Source organism: Schistocerca gregaria, chromosome 8, assembly GCF_023897955.1.
Source record: "Schistocerca gregaria isolate iqSchGreg1 chromosome 8, iqSchGreg1.2, whole genome shotgun sequence".
In the NCBI taxonomy this organism is placed as follows: Eukaryota; Metazoa; Arthropoda; class Insecta; order Orthoptera; family Acrididae; genus Schistocerca; species Schistocerca gregaria.
This window is the reverse complement of record NC_064927.1, coordinates 293537126-293552832: the sequence shown is the minus strand read 5'-3', so window position 1 is coordinate 293552832 and position 15707 is coordinate 293537126. Positions and strand designations below refer to the sequence as shown.

General features: G+C 38.3%; 1 protein-coding gene across 1 annotated transcript in view; it reads right to left on the bottom strand.

Moving 5' to 3' along the window:
* The window catches only part of LOC126284161 (uncharacterized), a 440490-nt gene that overhangs the window by 109275 nt on the left and 315508 nt on the right, over positions 1 to 15707 (bottom strand). Inside the window, exons 6-8 of the mRNA XM_049982884.1 lie at positions 9871 to 10222; positions 8645 to 9672; positions 2461 to 2700 (exon numbers count right to left, since the gene is read on the bottom strand). Of these exons, the coding sequence (XP_049838841.1) occupies positions 2461 to 2700; positions 8645 to 9672; positions 9871 to 10222 (1620 nt within the window). The remainder of the gene's footprint in view (positions 1 to 2460; positions 2701 to 8644; positions 9673 to 9870; positions 10223 to 15707) is intronic.

Below are 15707 nucleotides of genomic sequence, written 5' to 3'. Positions count from 1 at the left end.
CAATACTTAATGCTGAAATTAAAAGCTAAGCAGCCTAGGCTCTTCCTTATCTACAAAGGCTTCTGCCATGAGCGACACACAACGCTTTGTTCACATATGGAGGTTACTACGTACTAATTTCCTGGGGTGGAATATGGCATCTTGTTCTACTGAGTCACTGTTTCTGACATTGCTTCTAATTAATTGATGTGGCAAGCATGTCCTCTGAGTCCCCATATGTAAACTGTCCAATTCCGTCAACGTGTATTACATATGACAACGTTTTATACTGGAATGATTTGCATCGTTGTTCCATCCTACTCATGCAAATTACGGTAGCGAGTGCCTCTATTTGGCTGTTTTATACTAATCATTGTAGTCTGTTATGATCTGAAGATGGCTTGTAGATGAGCAGAAACTATAACTCAACAAAACTATTTTTGTGACCTTGACTATCAAAGGTTTTTCTGAATCCACAGTTGTAACACAACAGATCACTAATATCCAAATTCGACAACGTCAAATAATAAGAGTGTATGAAGTGTCCTTTTTAGTTAATGTAAAAAATAACAAAAACATACCACGACGTATTTCTGCCAGTCAGTAATATCTAATAAGTCAATATTTAACTCTTTGCTAGCTATCTGGTAAACCTTTTTCATCCAATTTTTTTCCTATTTTCAGTGGTTGAAAAGCTTGTCCAGATTAAAAAGGTAACCTTTGGGTATCTTCACCCATGTTGATATCTGCTGCATGTAAACAGTGCTTTTTTCTCATATTGATCACATGAAGGAAAAAAATTTCATATGGACATATACCCTATTCTAAATGGGTTCTGAGAGAGAACACATCTAATATACATTTGTTTCTGGGTTAGTGGTGCACACTATGTGACTTACCTATCCAACCTCTTTCACATTCTAGCCCAACCTACCTCAACCCTACAAACAGGGTCCTATTCATTAAGTCCCAAGGACTAATAGTCTGCGCAAAACAAAGTGAGAGAATATTAAAAATCTCTCACACTATAACTTAGGTAGTTTCCTGAACTTAATAGACCTAAGTGTCGTATATCAAACTGCTTGTCCCTACTTTCTCTACACTACTGTGGTACAAGGTAAGCAATGACAATGTAGTGAATAAGACAGAAAATCAGTAACAATATTTATTAAATGTGTTTTACCTCACAAGAGGATACCACGACATTGGGATCACAGATTTACTTCAAACTTTGTACACCTTTAACAGGCCATTTAAAGAACATAATGTGCAAGTAGTTAGACGCACTATTCTGGCAATTCTGAGAACTTCACAGGAGAAGTTTTACATGTCTATTAGATACGTGAGGTATGTGTGCAAAGGTCCTATGTGTAAGAAGTTGTGGTCATGTGATTAGCATTCAAACTTAATGAGAAGGTTGCGGATGAGGCTACAATTTGAATCCAACACTTAGTTTTTCAATCACTGGTCACATTAATTTACATGAAATTGTAGTGAATTTCATATGTTATTTGATTATTAACTATTTTAATTAAATTTTCAAAAATGAGGGAGACTCCTGGTAAGCCCAAGGCAAACCTGAACAAATAATTATGCTTATGACATTATTCATAATCAGTAATATAGTAAGTCACAATGTGCTAGACCACAAGAGTGATGTACAATTACTTAATGGGTTTTCTCTCAACATAACACATTGCAGGATGGAGTATTGGTCAGACAGACATGGAATACATAAATTTAAATGGCACCTATTACATCAAATGAATTCAGTTTCCCAGCAGTTACAGGGAATTTTCAGAGTTTCAAATGGAAACCACAGCTCATTGACATTTTGGAAAATTTCTCTTTTTTCTGATAGTTTGGATGCACACTATGAGTAATGCAACATTTTTGTGAATACAGGTACTGGCAATTGGTGATGTACAGTGAAATGGATTTTAATAGCATCTTCACGAGAAGCAATTTCTCTTTCACTCTTAATCAGAAAAGAACAGGTCTGAAGGTGCTTGATAAAGCTTTTTTACTTACCTTTAGAAATAAATGTGACACGGTTGACAAATCGAAGTACACTTTGAGGGTATGACTGACTGTGCAAGTTGGAAGGCCTGAGTCATCAGTTAAGATGTCATCGTATACATGCATTTTTTCATTTACTTGTTGATAGTTATAAACATGTTTGTTCTAATAATTAAATTTCATTAAAAATAGTAAGTAATAAAATAATATGAAATTGACTGAACTTAATGCAATACATGTGTTTTTTTTAATTATATTACCTCTCAACTGTCATATAAACTAAATAACACGAAAAAAGATACATTAACAATTAAGTTTGAGCAGGAGTTGAACCTTCACCTCATACACGTTTTTGTTACGAAGCTCAAATGTTAATCACTTGACCAATGTCAATATCAAGACGTTTTTTGGTTAAGGTTAGGAGCAGAGCTAAACAAACACGAATATATAAAAAAAACTCACCAGTATGAGATCAAAGATCATCTGAATTGTATGAGCATCAGGTAGCATTCCAATATCAACTGCCATGTCAAAAAAATTAAATGCTCCAAACCACAAACCCCTGTTGAGCATTGATTTGAGGATATTAGAAGCAGGAACACTGAACATCTGCACACGAGCTGGAACTCCTTCACAACATTTTGGTGGGCCAGGAACACCAACTGAGAGCCACGGTTCATCAAGATCTGCTTCAATGTGAGCCTGTATGCAAAAGCAAAACAGTCTTAATCTCCTCACTAGGCATTAAATCACAGTCACAGCATTTCATCCTGAAACAGTTAATATTATTTCACTGCCCGCTATTTCTTCGCCATACAGCAATTTCCAGTTGCTAAACAGCAAACCCAGGTTGTGGTGCAAGCTGCCTTATCCAATCGCTTACAGGGGCAACAAAAATTTGATTTTCAATCCTTTACACAAATACTGATGCAATTGCATTTAAAATGCAGTCATAATCTGCTCATTAAAAGATGTAATCTTATGTTAAATGAACACGATAAAATAAATTGCACTTAAAAACGGTATATATGACTTGACGCAGCATAACTCACTGAGCACGAATATCCAAACTATCCTTATCTGTCAGTTGAGAACGTGAACACTTCATGACTTCCAACAAACTTGATACATAATTCCAAACCATTATGAAGCTTTTTCTCATTGACATGCCCCACAAAATGACGAAGGGGAAAAAGTTTATCACTTACTACAATTAAGATGTTCACACAGTAAATCTGCTGCATCATGCATGACGTTTTAATTATAACATTTCTCTACTAATAACTCTATTCACAACACATTTGCAAACAGGATCCACATACACCACTTAGATGTACCTGCAAAATTATGTCACTATATAAAACACAGATCAGGAGACAAGACATAAAAACACTGAGGTGTGTGAAAAACTACCTTTTGCTTATAAAATAGTGCAAATTATTCAGATTATACTCATTAAGTGTTTGATAATGACAGCACTTTGCGGCTTCCAACAAACTTTAAAAATAATTTAATAATATTTCAACTTTTTCTTGCTTACATACTGAACATCAAATAATTGACACATTAACTCATTTGTGAATTAATCAGAATCAGAAGCTTTTTTAAATATGCAAGTTCTATTCTTTCAAACTCAGGCAGGGGGTGACATGTGAAAGAAATCCAAATGAGTAATGTTCTAAATGAATAACATGGCAACTAATATGATTTGGTGGTTCTGTCCTGACTGAAATAAGCAAGTGATTAAGTGTTGCAGCAGCAGCAGCAACATTAACAAAGACTGGACACAGTAACCAAATTGCAATATTAAGTAGTGAAGATAAATGTAACTACACTGTCATTTTTTATGTTTTCTATTGTTTCCTTAGTTGCGTTTACAGGGTACATAAAGAATACTTTTACAAATGTTGGGACCATTTTTCTTATACCAAACCCAGGAAAAAACATGTAGTAAACACAGGCTTTAAAATGTGTAACATAAGAGCTAGGGGCATTTATTCAGCTTTCAAACATGTCTCTTCTACTGAAGAAGTACTCATAGCTCTTGAGGTGTGCATTTTACACTCCACGTTTATTAGACTTTTTTTTTTATAGTTTTGGTGTAAGGAACCTATCCCCAAAATTTATAAAAGTACTTCTGAAACACCCCAACTATTCCTGGCATGTGTTTCCCCAAATACACCTAAATGTAAGGCTGTTTTTATTGTGCCTTGTGTGTTTCATTTATTTGATTTGTGAAGCACCTTAGTGGCCTGTAACTCACTTTGTTTCTGTAAACAAAATTTGTGTTATGTAGCAATAATAGATTTGTTACTACATTACACCTTTTTATTACTCTTTTGTTGTTACGTGAGAACAACTTTCTGTGGCACCAGTTTCATGATGTTAAAGAGTAATACTTGTTTCTACTTATGAACTAGTATCATATTAGTGCACATGTGCCATAACTGACTTCTACTATTTAGCATGCCTACTTAGGCTGTCCAGTTTTCCCAATCACCACCTTAATGCTTAACTTCCATTGGTCACAACATTTTGGTTTGGTTCTTAACATTGCTAGAAAACTTTGATGAACATATAGTCCTTGCAATCAGCAAGATAGTAATAAATGATGAATTCAATGTAAGTAACAACTCATTCATCAAGTTTGCCACTAAAACAATAACTTACAACAGACGTGTAACACTCCCCGCACGCACGCACCAAAAGAATACTTAATGACATGTAGACACCAACCATACAAAACACACACGCACCAACCAAAAGAATACTAAATGACATATAGACACCAAAAGATGAACAAAAAACACAATGCTATTGTTTTAGTGACCAACATTGATCATATGATCAATGAGTTGTTACCAGAATTGATTTGGTGGTTTATTACTTTCTTGTTCAGTGTTAGGGCTCATGGTATGTGGAAGTTTTACTGTAATATTAGGGTTCTTTTGCTTTGATTGTTCACCCTAACAATTTTCACATACCATTCTTTGTTACATAGTTCACATCCTGTTCTTTATTGGGTGTTCAGCAAAGAAAGAATGGCTGTTTGCTTACTTCAAACAATGGAAAATCCAGGAAGGAATAATGACAATATTACAAAAACAATAGTTGACTCACTACACAGCAGATATACTGAGTTGCAGGTATACACTTCAAAAGGAGTGTCACACAAAGCTTTCACTCAAACAGGCCTTCAAAAGAGTGCACGTATAACTCGCGTACATGATCACAGTCTCTGGTTGCCAAGGCCTGACTGCAAACAGCAGTGCATGATGGAAGAAATAAACTGGGTGATGGGAGTGAGGAGGAGGCTGGGGCTGGGAGGGGAAGGGATAGCAGGGTAGGTGTGGGGGATGGACAAATGCTGCTTGGGGGAGCATACAGAATGAAATGGGGAGAGTGTAGGACAAGCTCATCTAGTCGGAGGTTGGACAGAGGGTAGGCGGCAGGGGGGGGAAGGGGAGGAGATGGAAAAGGAAAGAAGTAAAAACACTGTGGCTGTGTTGGTGGAATAGAGGGCTGCGTAGTGCTGGAATGGGAACAGGGAAGTACATAGGAGGGTAAAGGACAAGGACTGATGAAGGTTAAGGCCAGGAGGGTTATGGGAACATAGGATATATTGTAGGGAGAATTCACCACCTGTGCAATCCAGAAAAGCTGGTACTGGTAGGAAGAATCCAAATGGAACAACCTGTGAAGCCGTCACTGAAATGAAGAACATCGTGTTGGGTGGTGTGCTCAGCAACGGGATGGTCCAGCTGTCTCTTTGTCACAGTTTGTTGACGGCCATTCATTCAGAAAGACAGCTTGTTGGTTGTCATGCTCACATCAAATGCAACGCAGTGGTTGCAACTTAGCTTGTAGATCACATGACCGGTTTCACAGGTAGTCCTTGATGGAACAGGTGATGCTTGTGACCGCACTGGAGTAGGTGCTTGAGAGGATATAGGGGACAGGTCTTGCATCTAGGTCTATTACAGGAATATGAGCCATGAGGCAAGGGGTTGGGAGCAGGAGTTGTATAGAGAGGTGGAGGTCAACATTGAGAAACACTTCTTGTTGGGTTGAGGAGGACCGGGTGAAGCAAATGGGGGAGGTGTTGAGGCTCTGGAGGAATGTGGATAAGGCATCCTCAACCTTGATCCAGATCACGAAGATGTCATCAATGAATCTCAATTACATGAGGGGTTTGGGATTCTGGGTGGTTAGTAAGGATTCCTCTTGATAGCCCATGAACAGGTTGGCTTTGGACAGTGCCATGTATATGCCCATAGCTGTACCCCGGATTTGTTAGTAGGTAATGTCTCCAATGGAGAAGTAATGGTGGGTGAGGATATAGTCGGTTGTGGCTACTAGGAAGGAGGTGATTGGTTTGGCATCCGTGGAGCAATGGGAAATATAGCGTTCAATAGCTGTGCGGCCGTGGGCGATATGGACGTTAGTGTAGAGGCAGGTGGCAACAATAGTGGCGAGCACGGCACCATGTGATAAAGGAACAGGAACTGTGGAGAGTCAGTAGAAAAAATGGTTCAAATGGCTCTGAGCACTATGGGACTCAACTGCTGTGGTCATTAGTCCCCTAGAACTTAGAACTACTTAAACCTAACTAACCTAAGGACCTCACACACATCCATGCCCGAGGCAGGATTCGAACCTGCGACCGTAGCAGTCGCACGGTTCCAGACTGCGCGCCTAGAACCGCGAGACCACCGCAGCCGGCAGTAGAAAAAATGATTAATATAATTTGTATAGGAGGGTGAATAGCAGGTAAGAGGCTGAAGATGTTGGTCTACGAGAGCAGAGATTCTCTCAATGGGGACACACTAACCAGCCGCAATGGGGCATTCTGGAGGGTTGGGTTTATGGACTTTAGGAAGCATGTAGAAGGTAGGAGTGCTTGTTAAGTGCACATTTCTTTTTGTTGTTTACCTCACGGGTGCTCCTGTTATGTTTGTTTGATTTACTGTATTGTCTGTGGAGTTCTGTGGTGAAACATACGGCAGGTGGGTGCATCTTAATTACTAACTACAGAGAATAAGGGTACCCCTTTCTTTATAAATCTTTGGCAGACCATACAACCCAGGTAGAATGGCAGCACCAGGATGAACCTTTTTGCACACGTCTTCTGATGAATTACTCATTTTCCAAAGCGAAGCAGTCTTGCGGTCAATTCTTTCTGTGGGGTTGCTGCATAACCTTCTGTAAGCAGAGTCTTTGAGCAGCGAATCCATTTTAAAGACAATCATCCCACATCAGAACATGGGAGGCTTCCATTCTTGGATGCAATGGTTTACAAAAAATGTTGTGGTACTCTGGCACATAGTGTTCACAAAAAGCTGACTCATACCAAACAGACTGGCATATCGACAGTTGCCGTCCACTGTACCACCAAAATAGTACCCTTGGGACTCTGGTACACACAGCATATGATATTTCCAATGCAGACATTTTAAACCATGAATTTGTGCAATTGACAGCTGTGTTTAAGGAGAATGGACACTATGAGATGCAGATTCGTTGGGTTATGGAGTTTGGACCATCCCTGGAGGTGCATGAACAGCAGCATCGATCTGTTGCCTTTATTCCTTATGCTGGAGATGTATCCTTGGAGACTGGAAGAATTTTATAGACTTAACATTAAGAGTGTGATCTGCCTAACTTCCACGATTAAGACACAACTCAGCTCTGTCAAAGATGATTTGGGACCTAGGAAGACTGAAATATGCAAAACTCCATTAGTTTCGCACAGGTTCATGGAACATCACCATCACACACGATTACAACAGCCTAAAAAATCAGTGGTAGCCCAACAATGTTTAAATGGGGGACACGGATGAAATTTGACAAGACTGATAGATGCCACTACTGGTTTCCTGAACAGTGTTTACAAAAGGGTGATAAAAATTATGTTGGCAGAAAATGTAGAATAATAAAGATAAGATTTTTTCCTCTAATAGAGCATGGAACCCTCTACTGGCATGGCTGTGTCAAGTGTTCTTCTAGGGGCTGTGCTACCACCCTAGCCTTGAGGGCAGCACCTGCTACGAGACTCAAACTTTCTCTGAACTGTTCGCCAACTGTATCATTGTATATTTAATGTTGCTGACAGATACACATGAAAGCACGATGGCACTATCCTAGCATTTGGAGCTATTAATTCCTTCCTTGGGGAGTACAGTGATTAGGTTAGAAAAGCGTAAAAAGAAGAGCTAATGATTTCCAACTTCAACCTTCCACCAGTGAAACACTTTTATCATGGGATGGGCATGAGTTCACCTTCCTTTTAAACCTTTTTGTATTTAGCTGACAATATTTGTTTCTGAATGAACAGACAGCTATTTACTAGTTAAAGATTTTGTAGATGTCGTGTTCATTACTCACAACGTAAGTTTAGAAAATAAATTACAGTTGGGTCACAATGTTAATGACCTTATTAAGTAAATGTTTTAGCTATTGGTACAGTATAATAAGACAACACAATTTTCATTTCTAACTTGTGGCTTCGAGAACAGCAGGTTCAAAAACAAAACCTAAAAAAAAAATTCAAACAGTTTTTTCCAATATAAAGTATACATGCTACATAATCTTTCATAAATAAAAAACACTTACTATGAGATGATCCGTCATTGTGGTTTGCTCTTACCTTCACCAATTTTCGAATTTCCTGCAGGGTCATTTTGTATAATTTTCTTGGTCGATTCCAATGAGGAGCAGAATTTTTCTTAACTTTCAGTTTTACACACTGAAAACCACACATTTCATTCCCACACCTCACCTCAGTTTCACTTTTGACACAATCAGAAAAACAATACTTGTCATTAACATAATCCATTTGGGACGAACTTATCTCAGTGCACTGACTTTCTTTTGATGGATTATTACCACTGCAACAATTTTCTGAAAGTGTAGACACACAATCACTTCCACCCACAAGGTGCTGTGAAACATCACTGGCAAGATCTGAGACTTCACAGCAAATTTCTTTCTGAACTTCCCCACATTTGTCATCTACAAATTGGAGATTAACATTACGCTCCTTTGCTAGCACATCATCGACTTTTTCTTCCTCCGCAAGAGAATGAAATCCACTTTCTTCATCCATGGAAGGATTATGTCTCTTAATGGTATCAGGACGAAAATGTATACCATATGATTCATTAGAAAAGTTGCTCCTGTCAATTATTCCTTTAGAATATAAAGCTGTGTTTTCTTCTTGTGTAGATACACAGCATTTTTTACTTTCATTGATTTCATACAGATCTGCACAGTCAGTAACCTCCACTTCTGATGCATCTGCCTGTAACATTACATCCTGGGAAGCAAATTCATCAGTGTCTACAACATTTGCATCACTACATCTCAAGGGCTTGGCTGAAGACTGTCGATCATGCACTTCATCCAAGTTAACTGCAGATTTCTCATAAATACAATTTTCCAAAATTTCCATTTCATCAGGGCTGTCTTCTACAGGTGAAAAATCTACATCATCAAGTTCCTCAAATTGTGAAGTTTCTTCCATATTTAATTCACAGTGCTCCATATCACTCAGTTCCTGTGGAAGTGAACCTGACATTTTTCTTTTTACTGATGCAGAGCAGTTGTTAAATAAATATGTCCTTAAATTTTCATGAGATTCCACTCCATTCTGGTTGTATTCCTCCATATATCCACCTGTAAATAAGCAGAAACATGAGAAAAGCCTACAACTACTGTACCAAGTTACATATGCATATCACTGCATTTTCATAATGTACTGCTACCAAGCACTGCACCACCTGATTTGCAAAGCCCAAAGTTTTGAGGATAATATAAGACAATGCTTTCTCATAATATACGTAATGTGAGTACAGTTAAAAGCAATGAACTTACATTCTGGATATGCTGTAACAGATTGTAGTACATCCCTTTCATACTCCAAGAAGCTGTGTGAACTGTCAGTTTGTAGATGACTATTGCAGTTATACGTACTATTACAAATTGCACTTTCGTCATCAAGTTCCAGAAAATGATCTTGGTTTTCACAAAAAGCTGGATTATAAATTCTGCACCTCCTTTTGTCTGTGAGTTTCTCCCTCTTCCTGTTTGAATTATCCTGATCCAGAAAGGTGTTTTTCCTCTTCTTCGAATAACCATACATAACGAGATTGAATTCTATGTCTTGTTGCTGACAACTAGTGTCATCTGTGTGCAAGATGTATCTTGTCATAGGTTCTGGACAACGCTGTGAAAGAATGTTCATCTGCTTACTATTTCACCAGAAACATGACAAGGCAAAATTGATACACTTCAATGCACTAAGTATAATTGAAAAGTAGAAACATTAAAATCTAAAATTTACAAAGTACTTTGAGTTTAACACCAGTAAACCCCCAATTCTTTAAAGAATCAGACTCCCATGTATAAAAAAACTTCAAACATCTGATTACTTTATAAACGTGTTTTTTTTTTTTTTTTTTTTTTTTTTTTTTTTTTTTTTTTTACATAATCGAAGTTAAACACGTAAGTGAGAAAAGTTTAAAAAAAACGTTTGGAATTGTGTTTAAATTTTATTAGGAGTCACTAGGTGCTCTTACTATCAAACAATGGATGAGTATAGTCTGGATAAGTTGCACTCTCCATTGTAAGCAAAAGGTAGTTTTTCACATATCTCAATGTGTATGGCTTCCCATCTCCTGAACTGTGTGTTGTACAAGGATATAATTTTGCAGGCACATCCTGTGGTACAGTTCAATCAATCTAACTGGGGCCAAGTGGAGCTCAAATACGTAAAACACTTAAAATTACATGGTGACAGTTTTAGAGACCTTTTATTTAAAAACAAATTCGGAACATTATATTCAGAGTATTATTACAGTAAACAAAGTTATTGCAACAGTTAATGTATAACTTTAGAAACAAAGTTCTAGTAGAAACTCAAACACTGTACTATAAAAACATACATATTACATAAACTATTGTACAACCATTACTACTGCACATTTTCTGAAAAAGAATCAAATAGTGCAACGCTAATTCTAATGGCACCAATCCATCAATGTGACTCATTTTGTTCGGACCAATATCATCCTCTTTCTCTTCATCACTAGACACTCTGCTTCCTTCATTTACCATTACCACAACAGCACTGTCAGTCACTTCATACTGATCATCTTGGTTCAACGACATTTGCAGTTCAGTTTTGTCTGCATCTTCACACCCAGAAAAATGTTGAATGAGATCAACTACCATTCATTTTCATTTTCGTGTGATAGTGTCATTGTTGTTTTCATTATTTTTTTTTTACTTTCACTGTGTTTCTCTTGTATTTCCCATGACTGTTTTAGTGCTTTTGATTTTAGGTGGTCCCAAGCTTCTGCAACCCAGCAGACAACATCCTTCAAATTGTTATTATTATTATTGTTACTGTTACTGTTATTATTAGCATAGTAGTCATCAGTCATGCATCTCATAAAACCAAAGCTTCAATGGACAGTGTGCGAATTACTAAGTTTTACTGCATATGTTGACACTGTCTGCAAAATGTGTTGTGAATAGAGTTAGTACTAGAGAATTAATAAATTAAAGTGTCGTATCTTAACAGCAAAAATTTAGCTAGTGAAACTTTTTTTTTTCCTTTCAGCATTTTGCAGGGGTGTCAGTAAGGGAAAACGTATACTGAAAGTTAGAAAATATGTGTAATGTTTGTTGCAAGTCACTTAGTGCACGATTTCTCAAATACTGGAGGAACATAGTTTTGGTAAGTGGGGCAGTCCGTTATGCTGCCTCAATAAGTACAGATAGTTTCACAAGCTGTAACACGGTTGTGAATGGAACAGTGACACGAAAATCTAGAATAAATTTCTTTTATTTCACATCTATGGTCACAAACTTTTAGGTCCTCAGACTACCGGTTTCAGCCAGCAATGACCATCTTCAGATCTGTAGCAAAATATGGCAAAAACACAAATACAGGGTGGCGCACAATGGTAGTCACCTGATTGTTTCATGAATAACACATCTGTTGTTGACAAGATTTGAAATTTATTAATGTAGAAATAAAGAATACAACTTGGAAATACAACCTTAATGAATCACATGTCCAATATGACTGCCATTTTGGTTTACAGCTCCTTCAAGTCCCTTACATGCATTTGTGATGAAACTCTGACACAAATCTTTTGGAATGGCGCATCATAACTCCACAATGATGGCCCTAAGATGCACTGCATTTTCAGGTTTTCTGTGGTACACCCTCTCTTTAAGTAACCCCCAAAGGAAGAAGTCACATGGGTTAAAGTCCGGGCTGTGGGGCGTCCACATTCCTCCTTCTGCACAACATTCTGGAAGTCTGTTTGACAATACCCTAAGGCCAAGTCTTTCATGTAGGAAATCAAGCACAATGTTTACAGTATGTAGGTGTGCGCCAGCATGCACAAACCATTGTGTCTGCAATGGAAGACGTGAGGCCATGAGCTGAGAAAGTACTGATTTCCTAGCATGTGTAAATAGCGTTCACCGGTTTCTGTAGCATCAAAGAAGAGCGGACCAATGATCCCATGACTTGACATCATGAGCCCCCCCCCACATACACACACCATTCAAGTAAAAATAAGCTTCGACAAAAAAACATATGTTGTGTAGCACTGCCTCTTGGTCTTGCTCTACTGCCCACACTCCTTATCTCTCACAGTAAGCTTATGCGCCACAGTCACCTTGAATGGATACAAGCGAAGGTTGGATTGAGTAATTCTTTGTACAGATCAGCGTGAAATTCCCAACTCGGTAATGACTCTTCTTTTTGATTTACTCAGACTACGACTCAAAGCCACTCAAACTGCTACCATGTTTTGCGACAAACGTATGGTATGTGCATGTGGCCGCCCATAATCCAAAACAGACCCAGTATCTTCAAATTTCTGATGTAATCTGTGTATTGTCTGTGGGCTCAGAGGTAATCGTGTGCCGAAATGAGCACGAAACCTTCTCTGGCCAATATAATGCTGTTTGTCGCTGCAAACAGTAATACAGTCTGTCTTTTATGCGACGGTCAACTATCCTTTGCCTGACATCGCAGCAAACTGAAATGGCGGACTCACAATGGAAGTGATGAACTTGCAACAACATCTGGCATGATTTCCATGAACTGCATGAAGTTGAATGCACAATTTGAAAGCTATTGCCCCAACAGTATACTTGTAGGATCAAAATTCAATCGGGTGACTTACCGTGCGCCACCGTGTAGTGGATTTTCTGCAGCCTTTTTTTTAAAAAGAGAGAGAGAGAGAGAGAGAGAGAGAGAGAGAGAGAGAGCGAGAGAGAGAGAGAGAGAGAGAGAGAGAGAGAGGCCATGATGAAAGATATTACTGACATACATGTGAAACTGTGGGCTTTAAATATGACGAGTCATACTTGTTCTATAAAAAATATGTCCTAATATAATGGAGTCAATGTGGCTTCGTCAAATGCTAAACACAGAAACAAGTCAACCATTGTCACACTTATGTATTTTATGGTGTATACAAGAGTTATCTTCTCAGCAGCACAACTGTTCAAAACAGACTGCCATACAGTCGCCACAAAATGTTTGTGTCACAAGCTCACCAGATGTCGCGACTGTAGGCGCGCACATATTCTCCATTGGTAACTGTATGATGTAAAATAAGAAGTGGGATATAATCAGAAGTCTGTAGTGGGCTTATAAGGGGAAAGGGCATTGTAGAAATAAAATGCAGTAAATTAAGCATGACAAATGTCAGATTCTTAAAAGCGAAAAAGTTATGTGACAGTAAGTTTGATATGCTCTAGTGGTGATATTTTAGATAACGGTATAAATAGTGAACAGCTTCCGGAGTACATATAATAATACAAAAATTATGAGGGTTGAATAAAAAGTAATGCCTCCACCTTCATTGATTGGGTTTGGATGGGAATATTTTAATAATTCAAATGCAATAATAATCCTTGGAATGTGATTTTTAATTAACATTATTCACTTTACCACATTATCACCAGCAGATTGGATACATTTCCACTAATGAAGAACAAGTTTTCTGAAGCTGTCACGGAAGAAGTCAACACTCTGTTTCCGCAACCATAGTCTCACAGTTCTCTCAACATCTCCATCAGAAGCATAATGATGTCCTTGCAGATCGTCTTTCATTATCAGAAACAGAAGGAGGTCAGACGGCGCTAAATCTGGATTGTATGGAGGATGTGGTACGGTGGTGAGATTCAGTCTCTGAGGTTCTGCTGTGGTGACACATGAAGTGCACAGACCTTCCAATAGCCAAGCAAAGCAATAATGTGACCCACACATTCTTGTGAAATGCCAATTGCACTTGCAATCTCTCTCTGAGTGATAAGAAGATTGTCCTGAATCAATATGCCAACATTTTGCCCGTGAAACACTGTGGTTGCTGCCACAGGACATCCAACTCTTTGTCACGCAGGTCAGATGTTCCCACTTCAACATCTTTAAACTTAATCACCCAACGACACACAGTACTCAAATCAACACAATCCATATAAACTGGTTTCATTCTCTGATGAAACTCCTTTCAGGAGACACCTTCTGCTGTCAAGAATTCAATGACTGCACATTGCTTAAATTGCATTGACCGACCATCTGTGCAAGGTTCCATGCCTTACACTGTAACAATACAACCATTCAATCCTAAGGCTTCCCGCTAACTGGAGCTGTAGAGAAGATGCTACGGAACAAGCCAATGTCTGCCGCATACCAATGCTGCCAACTGTTGAAGGGTTACGAATGCGGAGGCATTACTTTACAGTCAACCTTCATACAAAACAGATAGCTAAAGAAACAGACAGCTAAAGAAGCCCAATCAATGAAAACAGGCTGCAACACATAATCAGCGCCCTCAGTTGGTGCTACCGTCAGAATGCCACATAGGTGAGAAGTGATCAAAGAAACTTGACCGTTATCCCCCTCGTTCCCTGTGGCATGCCGTTCGACGAGAAGAATGACAAAGCACCATACCAGTGCATGAACAAGATTATCTAGTTAATGAAGTATATTATATAAACAGAGAAGGGACAAGAAAACACTAGACTTCTACGCACAATGTAAGAGAACAAGCTAAATATGTAAAACATTGTATACTGGGTGAAGCCAAAAGCAGGATATAAGCAACAGAGCTGTTCTGTAATTGAAGTAGAACAATGTGAAGTAGAACAATGTGAAGTAGAACAATGTGAAGTAGGCAGTAAGTACAAAATTGCGTCACCAATTACGTAATTCTGCTGGCTCTGGGTGTTTCACTTTATAAATTTCGAGCTGTTCTAGCAAGTTAAGAGGCCTTTTTCCACCCTTTGGAAAAATATCGTGGTGAATAAGCAGACTATTCTCAATGCTCCCTATGAAGCTGTGAATGTTCCTTAAACTTTACGTTAAAAGAGCAGCCAGTTTGACTGATATAGTATTTATCACAGTTTTAGGGTGTTGTTAACCTAAAAACTACATCTGACATATTAGGACATGTTTTTTACCAAACAGGTATGCCTCATCATATTTAAAGCACACAGTTTTTACATGCATGTCAGTAATACCTTTTGGCATGCGTTGTTTTAATATTTAAAGCTGTACACAACCCACTAGCTGTATTTGTGTTTGTGCCATATTTTGCTGCATATCTGAAGATGGTTATTGTTGACTGAAACCAGTAGTCTTGAGGACCTACAAGAACATAGAGGCAAAATAAAAGAAA